This window comes from Pseudophryne corroboree, chromosome 3 (assembly GCF_028390025.1).
Source record: "Pseudophryne corroboree isolate aPseCor3 chromosome 3, aPseCor3.hap2, whole genome shotgun sequence".
NCBI lineage: Eukaryota > Metazoa > Chordata > Amphibia > Anura > Myobatrachidae > Pseudophryne > Pseudophryne corroboree.
Genome location: NC_086446.1, coordinates 572,361,280 through 572,380,405, shown reverse-complemented (window position 1 = coordinate 572,380,405; position 19,126 = coordinate 572,361,280). Strand labels below are relative to the sequence as shown.

Genomic DNA, 19,126 nt, shown 5'->3' with positions numbered 1-19,126 from the left:
GATGCACAAGCAGCTTCTGATGATTAAAATGATATGCTGCATGCCTATATACTGCGTGAGACTGTGGCTGTATCTGCATATGAAAGGCTACACACAGAATATAGGCATGCCGCATATCATTTTAATCAGCAGAAGCTGCTGATGCCCCTAGGCATATCAAATGCCCTAGGCAATTGCCTAGTTTGCCTATACCTATGGCCGGCTCTGTCTGTGTGGGCGGGAAAGTGAGGTGGCGATTCTACTAGTGCTGTCTTGTGCTGCTCAGTCCAGTGTAGTCAGTGTCTTATGCGGCATCAGTCCTGCCAGTCACAGTGTTGGTGTCCTCTGCTGCTATATGTACCCAGTGCTGCTGGCTGCTGTATAGTCCCTTGCAGTTTTGCAGACTTTTGCTGTGTTGTTTTGCATCAGACCAGGGGTAGTGTCTTTCTTGTGCAGCATCAGTCCAGTCACCAGTCACAGTGGTGGTGTCCTCTGCTGCCATATATCCCGTGTTACTGGCGTATATGTATAATGCCAGTGATATTGCTGTATAATCCCTGTGATATTGCTGTATAATTCCTGTGATACTGGCGTATAATTACAGTGTTATTGCGGTATAACTCTTGGGATACTGGCGTATAATTCCTGTGATATTGCCGTATAATTACAGTGATATTGCCATATAATTCTCGTGATACTGGCGTATAATTACAGTGATATTGCCGTATAATTCTTAGGATACTGGCGTATAATTACAGTGATATGGCCGTATAATTCTCGGGATACTGGCGTATAATTCCTGTGATATTGCCGTATAATTACAGTGACATTGCCATATAATTCCCGTGATAGTGGCGTATAATTACAGTGATATTACTGTATAATTCCTGTGATATTGCCATATAACTCCAGTGATATTGCCGTATAATTCCAGTGATATTGCTGTATAATTCCTGTGATACTGACGATAATTCCAGTGATATTGCCATGTAATTCCCGTGATACTAGCGTATAATTCCTGTGATATTGGCGTATAATTACAGTGATATTGCCGTATAATTCCAGTGATATTGCTGTATAATTCCTGTGATACTGACGTATAATTCCAGTGATATTGCCATGTAATTCCCGTGATACTAGCGTATAATTCCAGTGATATTGCCGTATAATTCCTGTGATACTGCCGTATAATTCCAGTGATATTGCTGTATAATTCCTGTGATACTGCCGTATAATTCCAGTGATATTGCTGTATAATTCCCGTGATACTGGCGTATAATTCCAGTGATATTGCCGTATAATTCCAGTGATATTGCTGTATAATTCCTGTGATACTGGCGTATAATTCCAGTGATACTGGCATATAATTCCAGTGATATTGCCGTATAATTCCTGTGATACTGGCCTATAAATCCAGTGACATTGGCGTATGGCCTAGATGGGCCAATTGTTTGTGTCGCTTAGCTTAGTCATACAGCTACCTCATTGCACCTCTTATACATCTTTGCATGATGTGCTGTTTGGCGCCTTTTTTTATATCTGCCCTCCTGTCTGACACTGCAGAGCCACTCCTAGATGGGCCAATTGTTTGTGTCGCTTAGCTTAGTCATACAGCTACCTCATTGCACTTCTTTTTCATCTTTGCATGATGTGCTGTTTGGGGCCTTTTTTTAATATCTGCCCTCCTGTCTGACACTACAGTGCCACTCCTAAATGGGCCAATTGTTTGTGTCGCTTAGGTTAGTCATACAGCTACCTCATTGCACCTCTTTTTCATCTTTGCATGATGTGCTGTTTGGGGCCTTTTTTTATACCTGCCCTCCTGTCTGACACTGCAGTGCCACTCCTAAATGGGCCAATTGTTTGTGGCGCTTAGCTTAGTCATACAGCTACCTCATTGCACCTCTTTTTCATCTTTGCATGATGTGCTGTTTGGGGCCTTTTTTATACCTGCCCTTCTGTCTGACACTGCAGTGCCACTCCTAGATGGGCCAATTGTTTGTGTCGCTTAGCTTAGTCATACAACTACCTCATTGCACCTCTTTTACATCTTTGCATGATGTGCTGTTTGGGGCCTTTTTTATATCTGCCCTCCTGTCTGCCACTGCATGCCACTCCTAGATGGGCCAGGTGTTTGTGCCGCACACTTGTGTCGCTTAGCTTAGTCATACAGCAACCTCGGTGCACCTCTTTTTCTTCTTTGCATCATGTGATGTTTGGGGCCTATTTTTTAAATCTGCCATCCTGTCTGACACTGCAGTGCCACTCCTAGATGGGCCAGGTGTTTGTGTCGCTTAGCTTAGTCATACAGCCACCTCGGTGCAACCTTTTGGCCTAAAAACAATATTGTGAGGTGTTCAGAATAGACTGGAAATGAGTGGAAATGAAACCTATTGAGGTTAATAATACCGCAGGATCAAAATTACCCCAAAATTCTGTGATTTTAGCGGTTTTTATGTTTTTTTCAAAAATCATCCAGATCCAAAACCAGAACCAAAACACGAAAGGGTGGTTTTGTCAAAACCAACCCAAAACCAAAACATAAGCGGGGAATTAGAACCAAAACACAAAACATGAAAAGTGCCCGCCGCACATCTCCATCAATGCATAGTTGTCAGTGGGGCAAAATTGACAAGGGTACGGGTAGATGCATCATCGCTTCGAGAGTGATATAATGGAGAGTGATAAATGAAAGCCAATGAGCTCCTGTCATTTTTCAAACAGGGCCTGTGACATGGCAGTAAGAAGCTGATTGGCTGGTACTTTTTATCTCTCATTTTTATCATTCTCCAAGCGATGATGCATCTAGCCTTACATCTCTACATGTGTCTCTTTACTAGTGCAATGGCTTCCTCTTACTCTTAGCATAGTGAAAATGGTCAGCTCTACATCTTTTGCAGCCATTCAGGTCACCCCAAAACCTATTTTTAACAGTGACAAATTTATAGTTACACAAAATCAATAATTTGGTGGTTTGGCTGGTTGTTTGGCTTTAGAGAAATTGAAACAAGTTAAAAATCTAGAACCTCAAATGTGATAAGGTACACTTTTACAGTCTAATGTCTAAGGGGTTCATCAAACGCTAACCTCTACTAATGTTGAGATTCCATTTCAGTTTCAAAAAAGACAAAAGAGATTCTGAAAAACAAAGGGCAGTGAAAAAACAGTTTATAATCTAGTGGGTTTGATCCCTATCAGTGAGATTATGCTAATACAACATTAAAATTGTTTTCTTTCTTAAAATATTACTTTTAATTGATTTATTATTTTTTATTTATTCTTAGCATTATTATGCTTAAATTGGCTATTCTGAATTTTAGTGACTAACACATTTAGTTGAAACACAAAGTTGCTGCTTTGTTATTCTTCAATTGCACCTTTTCCTCTGCTTTGCCTGGTTAATTCTGCCCTACTATTTAAACTCCAATCACACAAGGCTATATAATCCAAATGTGGCTCCTGGTTTTTACTTCTTGATTTCTGTCTATATTTAGCTGTTGGAACAGCTGTTTCTGAAGCTGGTTTATGGATTTTCTCTGCACAGCCTGTATTTAAACCGACCATGGCAAAATAGTACTAGCTTATAGATTACTTATGGGTGAAGCCCTATTGCAGGAACATTGTTCTGCATGTACTAGGTATATTTCCATGCATTACTGTTGCGAAATGCCTTGCCAATAATAATACTACAAAAGAGTAATCTGTCTGAGAGCTGCATATAAAGGAGAACTGTATACTAAGAAACAGTTGGATTGCAAGGGACATATACCAATATTAATGCAAAGTCTATGCTGTTGTAAAGGCGCATGTTACTGAGACAGCAGGACATTCCCAACTTAATGGGTCAATCCCGCTCTTCCAACCCATGGCACCTCAATTAGGAGAATTGGAAGGTATATTTGTATATGTGCCATTTTCTGTGAGTGAGAAGATGTATAATCCAGGCAACGGAAATTAATGGCCCCGTGTGGTGTAATGGAGCACAGGATTCTACAGATGGGAACTCTTGATTACCTGTGACTTGTGAAGAGAGTGACTGGTATTAATTTGGGGCAAATGAAGTCCAAGACAGCAGCAAAAAAATCAAAGGAGATTAAGTCAAGAAAATTAGTCTCTGCACCAATGGTGGTCCTAAACTAAACTGGTATTAAGTATGTCCCGATTCCAAAGATATCTTTATCTGGTCATGGCTTGTCCATGTTTCCTGTAGTTGTGGTCCAACAATGAACTGGCAATGAGTATCTTCCTATTCAGTAGGGCCTTGTTTCCTGTACCAAAGGTGGTCCAACAATGAACTGGCAATGAGTATATCCCTATTCAGGAGGTCCTTATTTCCGGCACCAAAAGTGGTCCAACAATGAACTGGACATGAGTATCTCTCTATTCAGGAAGTACAACATCATTATCTGGTCATGGCTTTTCCTCATAATAGCTATCATGCTGAAAGATGTTTGTGAGTGTTTTCTATATATTCTACAGTATTATTCATGATTAAATATAAATCAGTTGAGGCAACTTGTGTAAATGTGGAGTTTCTAATGTTTTCAGAGCCTCCGACCACATTATGGTCTTAATTCTAAGATGGATGAAAAGTGCAAGCATAAGCAGATGTCAATGGCTGGCAGTTTTCCTAACGTATGCTAATGTGACCATCGCTCTGTCCACCTGCTTGCATATCCATTGCTCCGCTCGCTATTTTTCCAGCCACAGTTGAAATCATCATTAGTATTGGGACTTAAACCCACCCCATATTGGGTGCAAAAGATCCATCTTATAAGCATCTCTTATCTGTAAACCAGCAATTAATTCTGGTTCCATGGCCGCAACACTATCATGAGAGTGATCTTTTCCGTGCATTACAACATAGGCGCCCAGTTGCTGGCTCTTGTAACCTCCATGATGGAGTGTGTGTATGGTGCACAGTCTGCCATTGCTTCTTGTGACGCATGTGCAGTCTGCTGGTAATCATGAGAAACATCTGCACTTGGACTTGCATCAGATTCGCATAAACAAATATACAGCAATTCCCATGTTGTGAAACCAAGCAGTGGGATTAAAGCATAAAGACACTTGTGATCCAGTGCACCTTTCTCTGAACCCTGAACTATCATTGTCTTGCTTCCTTACAGTTTATTACTTTGTGTTCCTATTGTAACAAGCGACCTTCCACCAGACACGACGCTGACACAGTTGTATGAAAGAAATGTAGACAGTTTACTTCCACAGCAGTTTTCACAGCAAGTTTCAATGTGTAGCTTAATTAGGCACCAGTTCACAAGCAGCATGTACACAATCTCATGCTCCCTGTCTCTAACCCACTGGCCCGCCCTCTATCGCCTAGCCACTTGTTGGCATCAAGAGCCCTGAGCCCTTGCCCTAATGAGCTTTATAAAAGTGTGGCACAGGTGTGCCTGATTCCTTGGAGCGCTTGCTCCAATACCTGGACCCGACCTCCATGGATGGGATCTCATGTATGAAATTTAAGGTTATTTCTGTGTATCAACAGCAATACAATACGATAATTTCCAACTGCCAGATAATCTTTGACACAACATTAAAAAGACAACCTACTGTATCCCCCCACACTTTCTGGGCTTCCTCTTGGTCCAGCCCTAAACCCAGGTCGCCTTAGCTCAGGTCACTCGAACTGTTGTGCCCTGTCCTGCAAACACCCGGGGTGACATCCAGGCTGGACTGCCACACTATATATTGGTGTCATTGTATGCAATGCATATTTATATTAATTGTTCTATAAGTTACACAAGTTATTCTTAAATATTGGCATGTGGAGTCTTTAATTGGTATCCGGATGATAGTTTGACACCATATGGTCGACATGGTCAAAAGTTCAAAAGGTTTAAATGGTTGACATGAGTTTTTTGAATTTTTTTGTTAATTTGTAGGTCTTTTTCATACTTTACCATCCATGTGGACTACAATTCAGAATGGTAACCTGTGCCGAGCAAAGTAGAGTGGAGCAATGTACCTTGCCCAAAGCATGGCAAGCGAAGCAAGCCATGCGAGGGGATGCGGTGCACTAATTGGGGGTCCACATACTGGAGGGCAAATTTTGACACAAAAACACCCATCAAAACTTATGTCAACCTTTTCATGTGTTAACCATTTCAGTGTCAACCTGACGACCATGTTGACCTTGTACATGTCGACCATATGGTCTTGACCTAGACATTGTCGACCTTCTGACTGTCGACCCTTTGATCTATAACCTCTTTAATCATGGATAATAGAAAACAAGAGGTCTGGGTTAAACTATTAGTGTATGCAGATATATTACTGTCAACCTTTTCATGCTTGGCCAGCAAGGTCTTTGTGTGCTGGTGCCCTGGATTGGACTCATAGCCATCTTCTCCACAGGGAGCCAACAGTCACCAACTGCCACGGTGGGAGGACACACAGATAAATCTTACCGTTTCCCCACCTTTCACGATCTGGTTACCACCCCTAATCCATTCACCACTAGCTCAAACAAAGTGGGAATAATAAAGGGAATATAGCCTGTGTATTGGCCTAGGAACTGCACTTCCATCACCTATGTACAGTAAGCCTGTATTGCCATCTACAGAATAAACTGTGTTTTGCTTGCAGCAATCTGCATACGTGATTTAAAAGAAAGCACTAGGATGTGTGGTCTTCACACGTGTTATACAAATGTATTTGACACGTAATAATTTATTTCTAGGAAATCATCAAATTGTGCTGCTTGAATGTTTTCAGTCACATAAGTCCAAATGATTTTATTAAATTCATTTGAATGCTACATGCGGACACACAATTAATTTAACACTGCTCAGAGTCTGGTGTGAAAATAGATCTGTGATAGATAGGTGTTAATCAGTGTCTTAGGAGTGAACGGTCTGTGCTTAACTCCTTTACCTTCTGTAGGACCACTTCCAGAAGTTTATACCATCTGTTGGAGGACAGTTTGGTGTTGGTGGCCAAACAGGTGTTGGAGGAGGCGGTTATGGCTTAATACAAGGCAGTGGACAATTCGTGTCAAGTCTGTCTGGAGGACAACATGGACATGGAGGTCAACCACCTGTTCCTCCACCAAAACCAGGAAGCAAGGCTGGTGCAGGGGGACAGCAAGGCACCGGTGGTAGTGGTGGAGGACAAGGGGGAGCTGTGATTGTTGATGGTGTAGGAGGAAAAGGTAATTATTTAAATTGTTTGATGTTCAGTCACTCTGGCTTCACTTGTTTAATCACACACATTTTGAAATTATTTAATTCCCCTACCAACAGTGCATTCACAAATACAGTAATAGCACCATATACAGGAAAATTCAGTATACAGGAAAAGGATATTTATTGCAATTTACATTGTGACTATGGAAGTTAATGGTAATCTGGAGTTGTGTCACTAATAATGTATAAAAGAAAGTGACTAACCTTTGCCACATGGGCAGTCCTGATGGCCAGTCACAGACAGCATCAAGTGACAGTATTCATTTTTCAGCTTGGTTTAACACATAGGTGGGCAAATTATAGCCATAACCGACCACTCGTTGATCAGGTCAGCCAGGAGCCTGGACACGTGAGACCTAACAGTGGGGTTGGCAGATGACTACATGTACAATCCAACCAGGGTCATCTATCAACTGGATTTCGAGGCGCATCCATGGAAAACCTGAACCTTTTCTATGGGTGCACTCACAGGCATAACAATAATTTTGAGGGCACACACATGCCGATATATCTGTCTGTGGCCTGATTTATGCTTGTTTGCCTGCAAAATCTGTGACCAATTTCGTCACACACCTGGGGGTATATTTACTAAAGTCCCGATTTTGACAGAGTTGGTGTTTTTTCATCAAAGTGTCATCTCGGGAATTTACTAAACACAAATCTCGGCAGTGATGAGGGCATTCGTATTTTTTTGGAAGTCAAAGAAAAAAAATACGAATGAATACACCATCGGTCAAGTACGCCTGTTATTTTATACAACTCGGTAATTTACTAAAAATACGAATTCACAATCACTGCCGGCAATAGCCAAACACTGACGTGAAAAAATAAAAATCGTAACAAAAAGCAGTTTTCAAATAGACCTGCTTTTTTTTACTGTGTTCTGATAGGCATGCACGGATCAGTGAGATCCGTGCATGTTTATCAGTGGGAACGGGTGTGAAATGTTTAAAAATCTGGAAAAAAAATTGTGTAGGGTCCTCCCTCCTAAGCATATCCAGCCTCGGGCTCTTTGAGCCGGTCCTGGTTGTAAAAATATGGGGGAAAAATTGACAGGGGTTCCCCCATATTTTAACAACCAGCACCAGGCTCTGCACCTGGTCCTGGTGCAAAAAATACGGCACACAAAAAGCGTAGGGGTCCCCCATATTTTTAACACCAGCACCGGGCTCCACTAGTCAGAGAGATAATGCCACAGCCGGGGGACACTTTTATATTGGTCCCTGCGGCCCTGGCATTAAATCACCAACTAGTCACCCCTGGCCGGGGTACCCTGGAGGAGTGGGGACCCCTTAAATCAAGGGGTCCCCCCCCTCCAGCCACCCAAGGGCCAGGGGTGAAGCCCGAGGCTGTCCCCCCCATCCAAGGGCGGCGGATGGGAGGCTGATAGCCTTTTGGGGGAAAAAAAGAATATTTTTTTTGTAGCAGTACTACAAGTCCCAGCAAGCCTCCCCACAAGCTGGTTCTTGGAGAACCACAAGTACCAGCATGCGGGGGGAAACGGGCCCGCTGGTACCTGTAGTTCTACTACAAAAAAAATACCCAAATAAAAACAAAACACACACACCTTCATAGAAATTTTTTATTAAGCATACATGCACTTACATTCATACATACTTACCTACCTATGTTGACACGAAGCAGTTGGTCCTCTTCTCCAGTAGAATCCACGGGGTACCTGTAAATAAAAATTATACTCACAAAAAATCCTGTGTAGATCGGTCCTCTTCTATAAATTTGTAATCCAGGGACTTGGCAAAATAAAAAAACGGATTACCCGAACCACGCACTGAAAGGGGATCCATGTTTACACATGGATCTCCTTTCCCCGACTGGCGGGACCCCCCATGACTGCTGTCAAAGAGGTTCCCTTCAGCCAATCAGGGAGCGCCACGTCATGACACTCTCCTGATTGGCTGTGCGCTCCTGAGCTGTCAGACTCCTCAGCCATTTACCACACCGCACGTCCCTGATCTATATATATATATATATATAAAACTTAAACCCGCCACTCACATCACTGGCATACTTATAATGTGGGAACCCCTGGACTCACACACTACACCCATTTCTTGAATACTTACCCCTCCAGAGTCCCGTGGAAAATTGCACGGTGGCCATTTTCTCAGCGTATTGTGCATGCACAGTAGGCAAATCTTCCAATAAATGAACGTTGCACCTTTGCATCTGTGTATGCATATGTGTATGCGTATTAGAGTCTGAGCCCTCTAGTGCTAAGACTCTACAGAGCTGCCGGCAGAGAAGGCTGCACACGCGCCTCCTCATCTCTTAAAATGCCCCTGACTCATATGGTTAAACAGCAGCTTTATATATATATATATATATATATATATATATATATATATATATATATATACCAATGGATTGGCACTCACCCTTCACAGTAATGCGGACCCCGGTGCCTTCTGGAATCTGTGGTATACGTAGCGTCTCCTAGCATGCAGCGGCACTCAGGGAAATGACTCATGGAATTTCCAAGCAAAAGTGTTTATTCCATAGTGGTACAAAGACAATCCAACGTTTCGGGGTGCAACCACCCCTTTGTCAAGGTGAACACAACAAAAGTGAAGTGGTAACACAGAGTGAGTACCTTTATACATGAAGGAGGTGAGGAGGTCCCGCCAGCGGGAGGTGCAGCAGCGTTTCCGGGGACAGGCATACATTTCCTTCCCTGCTTGTAAACGTGAAAGCGTGGTGCATCAGCTCCGGTCACGTGATCCGGCATCGCGTCATCAGACGCTCTGGTTCCCATGGTAACCATCCGTGTGTATACCATCCAGCCCGACGGTTGTCACGGGGATAAAGGGACTCACTGGGCATCGTGGCGCGGTGGACACGGTCCGTGCTGTATAAATGAAATTGTGACTTAGTATAACTAATGTGCCATCAGAATACACATAAATATGTTTACGTATTATAATGAAAATAGTGCTCTATATTCTAGCAGCATCTAATATTGCACTCATGACCATATTGCACTAATTGCACCTTACATACAACTTACATGGCAAATGCGGGACCGAGGTGCATCCCATAGAAAGCCTGCCCCAAACGGACAGGATATCAAGGGGTGTCCCCAGATCCCGGATGTGAACGCAAACATTCTAGCATCAAGTACTATTGCACCTGGATATTATGGCTATAAGTCTGTTAAACTGGAGCTGTTAAGTTTCAAAATACATTCCACGGCATTTTATCATTGAGTCCGTTGGGTTTGATGGTCGCCAGATTGTAAATCCATCTCGCCTCTAATCTCAACAAGTCGCCAGCTCTGTCGCCACCCCTAAGCTTCTTCGGGCATTGGTCGATGATCTGGAATCTTAGATCATTCATGGAGTGACCAAGGTCGGCATAGTGCCGGGCTACTGGCTGTTCCGATGGTTTGCCTGACAGAGCAATTTTGACTGCAGATCTGTGTAATGCAAGGCGATCCCGTGCATTGCGAATAGTCTTGCCCACATATTGCAGCCCGCAGGGGCAGGTAATTAAATACACTATAAAAGTGCTAGTGCAGGTAAGTATGTGTCTGATATTGTATGATCTTTCTGTGAAGCAGAACACATACTTACCTGCACTAGCACTTTTATAGTGTATTTAATTACCTGACCCTGCGGGCTGCAATATGTGGGCAAGACTATTCGCAATGCACGGGATCGCCTTGCATTACACAGATCTGCAGTCAAAATTGCTCTGTCAGGCAAACCATCGGAACAGCCAGTAGCCCGGCACTATGCCGACCTTGGTCACTCCATGAATGATCTAAGATTCCAGATCATCGACCAATGCCCGAAGAAGCTTAGGGGTGGCGACAGAGCTGGCGACTTGTTGAGATTAGAGGCGAGATGGATTTACAATCTGGTGACCATCAAACCCAACGGACTCAATGATAAAATGCCGTGGAATGTATTTTGAAACTTAACAGCTCCAGTTTAACAGACTTATAGCCATAATATCCAGGTGCAATAGTACTTGATGCTAGAATGTTTGCGTTCACATCCGGGATCTGGGGACACCCCTTGATATCCTGTCCGTTTGGGGCAGGCTTTCTATGGGATGCACCTCGGTCCCGCATTTGCCATGTAAGTTGTATGTAAGGTGCAATTAGTGCAATATGGTCATGAGTGCAATATTAGATGCTGCTAGAATATAGAGCACTATTTTCATTATAATACGTAAACATATTTATGTGTATTCTGATGGCACATTAGTTATACTAAGTCACAATTTCATTTATACAGCACGGACCGTGTCCACCGCGCCACGATGGCCTGTGAGTCCCTTTATCCCCGTGACAACCGTCGGGCTGGATGGTATACACACGGATGGTTACCATGGGAACCAGAGCGTCTGATGACGCGATGCCGGATCACGTGACCGGAGCTGATGCACCACGCTTTCACGTTTACAAGCAGGGAAGGAAATGTATGCCTGTCCCCGGAAACGCTGCTGCACCTCCCGCTGGCGGGACCTCCTCACCTCCTTCATGTATAAAGGTACTCACTCTGTGTTACCACTTCACTTTTGTTGTGTTCACCTTGACAAAGGGGTGGTTGCACCCCGAAACGTTGGATTGTCTTTGTACCACTATGGAATAAACACTTTTGCTTGGAAATTCCATGAGTCATTTCCCTGAGTGCCGCTGCATGCTAGGAGACGCTACGTATATATATATATATATATATATATATATATATATACACACATACACACACACACACACACACACACACACACACACACACACACTTGAGACCGGCATTCAAGCACTCTCAGAAACTCCAGAAACTCCAGAAACTCGAAACAAATTTATTGATGCATCCAACAGTTAAAAAGGTTTTGTATGCTTCAATTCTTTTGTTAATTTGTGTATAGTTTCTCAAAGAGCTTGAGTGCCGGTCTTGTGTCTGGTGTTTCTACTAGACTGCAATTATGAACTACTGCTACTTCTATCCGTGCACATAGTAACATAGTAACTTGCTTTACTCACTGCACAATTACAGATGGTCAGTCTGGTCAACAGGGAGGTGAAGGTGGGAAACATATCACTATATTTAAGACCTACCTCTCCCCTTGGGAAAAAGCCATGGGTATGGACCCTCAGCAAGCAGCACAACTTAACATAAACCTACTGGATTATGGTTCCAAGGCTGAACTTTGCAAATATAAATCATTCAACAGGTAAGCAGTTACCATTTAACAGCCCTTTTATCACTATCCTGTGGGAAAGTAGGCAGAGTCCTATCAAATCATTGAGATTGAATGAATAAGTGACTATGTGAATAAGGACTGTGAGGTAGACATAACAAAGGAAGTGCCCTATATTGTACCAGTTTTTCATTTAAAGTTGGGAGGTGCTGTATGTAATTATTCAAAAGATTGTATATAGTATTTACAGTCTTATAATGAAAACTTTAGCAGTAATCTACTGCTGCTTTTATAGTTATAAAGTACAGATATCCATTAATACCTGACAGGTTGGAGAAAAAACAGGTTTTATTTTGAAGCAATAATGACATTTACCTCTATGAGGTATATTTAATGGGGCAAGTTCATATTCTGCTTGTTGGTGTTGGAATGCACATACAGCAGCATGTCACAGACAGGTGAACAGCACAAGCCTTAGGCTACATACTGGTGTTTGGAAGGTATGTTTTAGCATACAATAAAACCCAAGTAGAAACACATATAAACCACACTACGTTTTTGTATATGTTTATAGATGGGTTTAGTAATCACTTAGATACAGGGTCAGACTGGCCCACAGGGGTACCAGGGAAACCACCGGTAGGCCCCACTGACTGAGTGCCCACTCCTTCCTCTAGGGATCAGGTTCCAGACTGTGCACATGTATTATACATGGTAGATATGTTGCATTACACTGCACTAGACTATTGTGTATTTCAAGCCTCTGTTGAGGCTGGCCACACCCCATTTGTAGGCTAGCCACACCCATAAGTATGGGCCCCTATCACTGCATTCCCCGGTGGGCCCATCATGCCAAATCCGACACTGCTTAGATACATTCATTAATGCATTAAATGTGCATTTTTCTATGGCACAAAGCAGGGAGATTACACAGCACACTAGAGGAGGATGGGGTGCTGTATGCGCTATTTCTTTGTTTTCAGGCAGGAGGGAGAGCAGTAGCTAGTAGGGAATCAGTATGGGATCCTGACAGGCAGGATCCCGACGGTGAGCACAGCATGTCGGTACCATCAATTGATAACCTCGATGGTGGGAAACCATCTGTAAGGGAACCATCGATGGCTATGATCATCGATGTACACCCGTACTTTATTATTGAGTTAGTTGCGGGCCAATCAGGGCCCAGGGGTGTGGCTTTGCGGGTGTCTGGGGCGGAGCTATGCTCCGTGTCCCTGGCACAATGAAAGAGGGTAGGAAGAGGTCAGGGATCTCCGTCGTAAGGACTGAGATTTCCTGGCCTTTGCAACACTGGGCTTGCACAGCACCATGGGTAAGCCACCCGATGGTGACTGAGTGATCCAATACTGTGTCCTAGGATGCAGCTCGGTTCACTGGTGCTGTAGGAGGCATCTGCATGTAATAGTCGCCTCCTGCTGCATCACCATACAGCGCTATCACTGTATGGTCAGTGATAGCAACTCCAATCACATCTGAATGACCCCTCGTATGAATATATTGTTTATGTATAAAACTACTATTACACAGGCTCTACCACATCTCACGAGTTACTGTGTGCTTATTATCTATGTTTAGGTCAGCAATGCCTTATGGAGGGTATGAGAAAGCATCAAAACTGATGACTTTCCAGATGCCTGAATTTGACGCTGGACCTGAAGAATCTGAACCTGTGACTATCTTCAACGCAACTGTCACCAACAGACCGTCCTTCAACAGGACACCAATTGGTTGGTTGGGATCCGGTGACAACACAAACTACAACATCGAAATTACCGTACCTGTTGACGGCGAAACAGATGAACTCTAAAGCCACAGCTCTCTAGGACAAAAAAATCTGCAGCCTGTAGGTGTATGAGAATATACAGATATGACCTGTCCCAATGGCCATCAAGCCTCATTAAGCCATCTGCAAACACCTGCAATATACTGTGACTCTATATCAGCCAATGGCACAGGTCACATCAAGCCACGCCCCAATGTGCTCTGTTTATAAAGCAGCCAGGCTTCCCCATGTATGTTAATGTAAACCGTAGCTCTCTGTGGTGGTCTTTGTTTTAATGGAAAGCAGGCAAAGTTTAAACTGGTCAGTAAGAGAGAAATAAGACAATGTAATAAGATACCTAGAAGAAGATAAAGAAAGCTTCATGTTTTGTAAACTGTGGCAAAAAGAAAATAACAGTCTGTAAACATTTAACCTATGTGCTCCTGAAACCCTATGCTCTAACATTTACAATTTTTCATTAGTTTCACTGAATAAACACGTACAGAATCTACAGTATTGAGTAGTCTTTGTTTTAAGACATGAGGGTAAATGTAATAGGGTGGTAGAAGCCGGAGGTCCGGGAGTTTGTGGGAGAATGCCCGTATTTTTAAAGCGGCAATCATTTACAAGGCAAAACCAGGTTGATTTTGCCTTGGAAACGATTGCCGCTTTCAAAATACGGGCATTTTCCCACAAACTCCAGAATCCCCGGCTTCTCGCACCCTATTATATTTACCCCAATAACTACATTTCTTGTTAGAAGATCAGAATGGGAGTTTTTTTATGACAGTAAAATTCTAACAACAGCAGTACCACCAATATACTTACTTACTTCATACAGTACCCACGGGCCGATGCAGGAGAGATGTGTGCTGAGCGAACCGCTCAGCACACATCTCTCCTGCCGCTCAGCACAGCGCGATCTGTGCTGAGCGTGCGAGAGGAGACGGGGGAGCCGCTCACTTCAGCGGGTGAAGTGAGCGACCCGCTATATTGGCCTGCATGCAGGCCAATCTAGCAGCAGCAATAGCGATGTGTGGGGCCGCGCATCGCTATCGCTGAGGGGGCTACACACGGAGCGATCATGCTGATATTCTAAGCAATCTAGTCAGATTGCTTAGAATATCGCTCCGTGAGTACCCCCCTTAAGAATGCTGTAAAAACTACCTTACAAGGATGCTAGAAGTTATCAATGCAGCCCGAGAAAATACAAAAGCAAGGGGTCAAAAGCCTAAAAGAAACCAAGATGTTTGTATGACGTGCTTTTTATGTCCAGGAAAGCTTTACTTCAGGCATGTCCAAACTGCGGCCCTCCAGCTGCTGTAATACTACATATCCCAGCATGCCCTGACACAGTTTTGCTGTCAGAGAATGCTAAAGCTGTGTCAGGGCATGCTGGAATGTGTAGTTTCTCAACAGCTGGAGGGCCGCAGTTTGAACATGCCTGCTTTACTTCGATGGACACTATACAGCAATACTCCAAATTATAAGTGATGACTTCACTACTCGCTAATTGTAAGGCTACAGTATATACTGTTACAGGAAAGGATAGATATGTAGAGAGGTAGAAAGAGAGAGAGAAAGAAAGAAAGAAAGAAAGAAAGAAAGAAAGAAAGAAAGAAAGAAAGAAAGAAAGAAAGAAAGAAAGAAAGAAAGAAAGAGAGAAAGACAGAAAAAAAGGCTTTTAATTGTGGACATTCAGCAGAATTTATGTATGGGTGCAAGGATATTAAAAATAAAAAACCATATCCTGCCCTGAAGACTATTGATAGCCAATAGAAATGTCAAGCTTGGCAGCACCTCAAGATTGATCTCCTGTTAGGATGATATTTGAAATAATCTCAGATATCCAATAAAATGTCAATAAACATATACTGTACAGTCTTGTGTTATATGCTTATCTGAGATCTTAGTTGCATTTCTAGCTCTCCATCCAAATGTGCATCCAAATATAAGTTACTCTGATTCCGGAAAGATGAAAGCCAACTTAATGCATTTCAAATCATACTTGCCTACTTTTGAAAAAGCATTTCAGGGAAATTGTGAAAGTAACACCTATCCGCGCGGTCGCTTACTGCTACATTGGAGAGGCGTGTCATGAAAATGACTTACATCCAAATGTAAATGAGCCATAAAGTTAGTAAGATCTACTTGTTGAAGAAAAGACATTGATATTTTGCAGGATTTGTTTGTGTATTGTGTTTTACAGGGGGTCCCATATACTGTAAGTGGACATGAGAAACCTTATTTAAAATTAATGTAGCCATAGGAATCATTGTGTCTTATAACCAATGCAGGGAAATGGCACTGATGATCCCATTTGAATGTATGTATCTCTGATTTCTTTTTCTTCCCTAAGAATGTAACAGCTACATATTAGGGGTAAGGTGCAATCAGGGTGATTGCTCGTCTGTTCAGGGAGTGAGGGAGATTGCTGCTATTTCAGGGAGTCTCCTGCAGAATGAGGGAGGGTAGCCAACAATGTTTCAAATGTATTTTCTATGGAGATTACTTCCTCAAGACAGAAGAATGGGAGTTACATTTGTTTAATTGGATCCTACAAATAGACCTTCATACCAGAAGCACCCGGAAAAAAAATGTCCAGCGGCCTCTTAAAGCGTAGTATATTATTTAAATATTTACTGGTAAAAAAAATATATTTCTTTACATAAAAATACGCTTACATAAGGAAACTTTCTGATTGCAGTATCCCCCCACTTTGGGAAGATTTTGACAGCCTCATGTCCCCATTACAGGGTGTATGCTCACAACAGAAGCAAAAGTTATGTGGAGAGCAAATAGATACAGAAAAGACGTATCAAACAACAATAAATGAAAGCATAATGTGTTGACATTTTGCCGGTTTAGATGATTTCTTTAAAGAAAATAAAAACATTTTTTTTAAGGATCTGCATCCTAGTCGTCTACACAGGATAACTCAAACCATGCCTCATACGCTAAGAGATACAATGAGATATACTTAGTCCGTGGTGGCACCAGGTGCATACAAGAACCCCCAAAAGGAGAAGTGGCTTTGTGTAAAGGGGCCTCACGGGAACTGTGATGACATCACTTAGGGGGCGTGGCTTTGTGGGGAAAGCCTCCAATTACCTCGCCCCTACATGTGTGTTTCTATTGGGAGCTTCACTGAAAATGAATTGAACAGGAAATATGTAAAAGTTACACATTAATAACACTCAGCTACACAATTAATTATCCTCAATGAGTAGCAATATAGAGTGATGGAAGTATATAGGGGTTCTTCTATCCATTTATTGGTTTAATAGGCTACAAATGAGCTCTACCATAAAATGAAAATGTGCTCTTAATTAAATAATCCTTATATACAAACACTGGGGGATGGGGGGTTTCCAGTTACCTGGAAACCCCCCTCTCTAGCCCACCCACATCACTATTAGCAATTGTATATAATACAATTTTACTAGAGCTGCATGTTTTAAAATCTCCTCAGTACTACAAATAATGAGATTTATGGTAAGAACTTACCTTTGTTAAATCTCTTTCTGCGAGGTACACTGGGCGCCACAAGGATTGGACAATGGGGTGTAGAGTTGGAACTTGATTCGAGGCACCAACAGGCTCAAAGCTTTGACTGTTCCCAGAATGCACAACGCCGCCTCCTCTATAACCCCGCCTCCCTACACAGGAGCTCAGTTTTTAGTTAACCAGCCCAATGCAGTAGCAGGAAAAGAGACGACAACGGTTAGTAGCCACATACACCACACTCTCACGACAAGAGAAGTGTCAGCGGCTAATGCCATACCAACCCAAAGAAGCTAAGTGCGTCAGTGTGGGCGCCTTGTGGAGCCCAGTGTACCTCGCAGAAAGAGATTTAAAAAAGGTAAGTTCTTACCATAAATCTCGTTTTCTGCTGCGGGGTACACTGGGCTCCACAAGGATTGGACAATGGGGATGTCCTAAAGCAGTTCCTCATGGGAGTGGACGCACTGTAGCGGGCACAAGAACCCGGCGTCCAAAGGAAGCATCCTGGGAAGCGGCAATATCGAAGGCATAGAACCTTATGAACGTGTTCCCGGAGGACCACGTAGCCACCTTGCACAATTGTTCAAGGGTCGCACCACGTTGGGCCGCCCAAGAAGGTCCAACAGACCGAGTAGAATGGGCCGTAATGTGAGCAGGAGCTGACAGACCAGCCTTCACATAAGCATGTGCAATCACCATTCTAATCCATCTGGCCAGGGTCTGCTTGTGAGCAGGCCAGCCACGTTTGTGAAATCCAAACAAAACAAAGAGAGAATCAGATTTTCAAATAGAAGCAGTTCTCTTCACGTAGATACGGAGAGCCTGTACCACATCCAAAGATCGTTCTTTGGGAGACAATTCAGGAGAGACAAACGCCGGAACCACAATCTCCTGATTAAGGTGGAATGAAGAAACCACCTTAGGTAAATATCTGGGATGAGTCCTAAGTACCGCCCGGTCACAGTGAAAAATCAGATATGGGGAACTACAAGACAAGGCACCCAGATCCGACACTCTTCTAACAGAGGCAATAGCCAGCAAGAACACCACCTTAAGGGAAAGCCACTTAAGGTCAGCTGAACCCAGGGGTTCAAACGGAGGCTCCTGCAACGCCTCCAAAACCACCGACAAGTCCCAAGGAGCCACAGGTGGGACATAGGGAGGTTGGATACGCAACACACCCTGAGTGAAAGTATGAACATCAGGTAAAGTCGCAAGGCCGAAATATGAACCTTGAGGGAGACCAGACGCAGGCCTAAATCTAGGCCCTGCTGCAGAAAAGCCAAAAGTTTGGCTGTACTAAACTTGGAAGCGTCATAATTATTAGATGCGCACCAAACAAAGTAGGAATGCCAGACCCTATAGTAAATCCGAGCAAAAGCCGGTTTCCGGGCCCTCAACATAGTTTTAATGACCTCTTCAGAAAAACCCTTAGCCCTCAAGACGGAAGCTTCAAGAGCCACGCCGTCAAAGACAGCCGGGCTAGGTCCTG

General features: G+C 43.1%; 1 protein-coding gene across 2 annotated transcripts in view; it reads left to right on the top strand.

Annotated features, from left to right (window-relative positions):
* Nucleotides 1-14,641, top strand: part of MYOZ1 (myozenin 1) — a 40,153-nt gene extending 25,512 nt beyond the window's left edge. For both annotated transcript variants that reach the window (XM_063961333.1, XM_063961332.1), the window contains exons 4-6: nt 6,883-7,150; nt 12,206-12,383; nt 13,944-14,641. In XM_063961333.1, the coding sequence (XP_063817403.1) occupies nt 6,883-7,150; nt 12,206-12,383; nt 13,944-14,175 (678 nt within the window). In that variant the 3' untranslated portion in view covers nt 14,176-14,641. The remainder of the gene's footprint in view (nt 1-6,882; nt 7,151-12,205; nt 12,384-13,943) is intronic.
* Nucleotides 14,642-19,126: the final 4,485 nt, after the last annotated feature.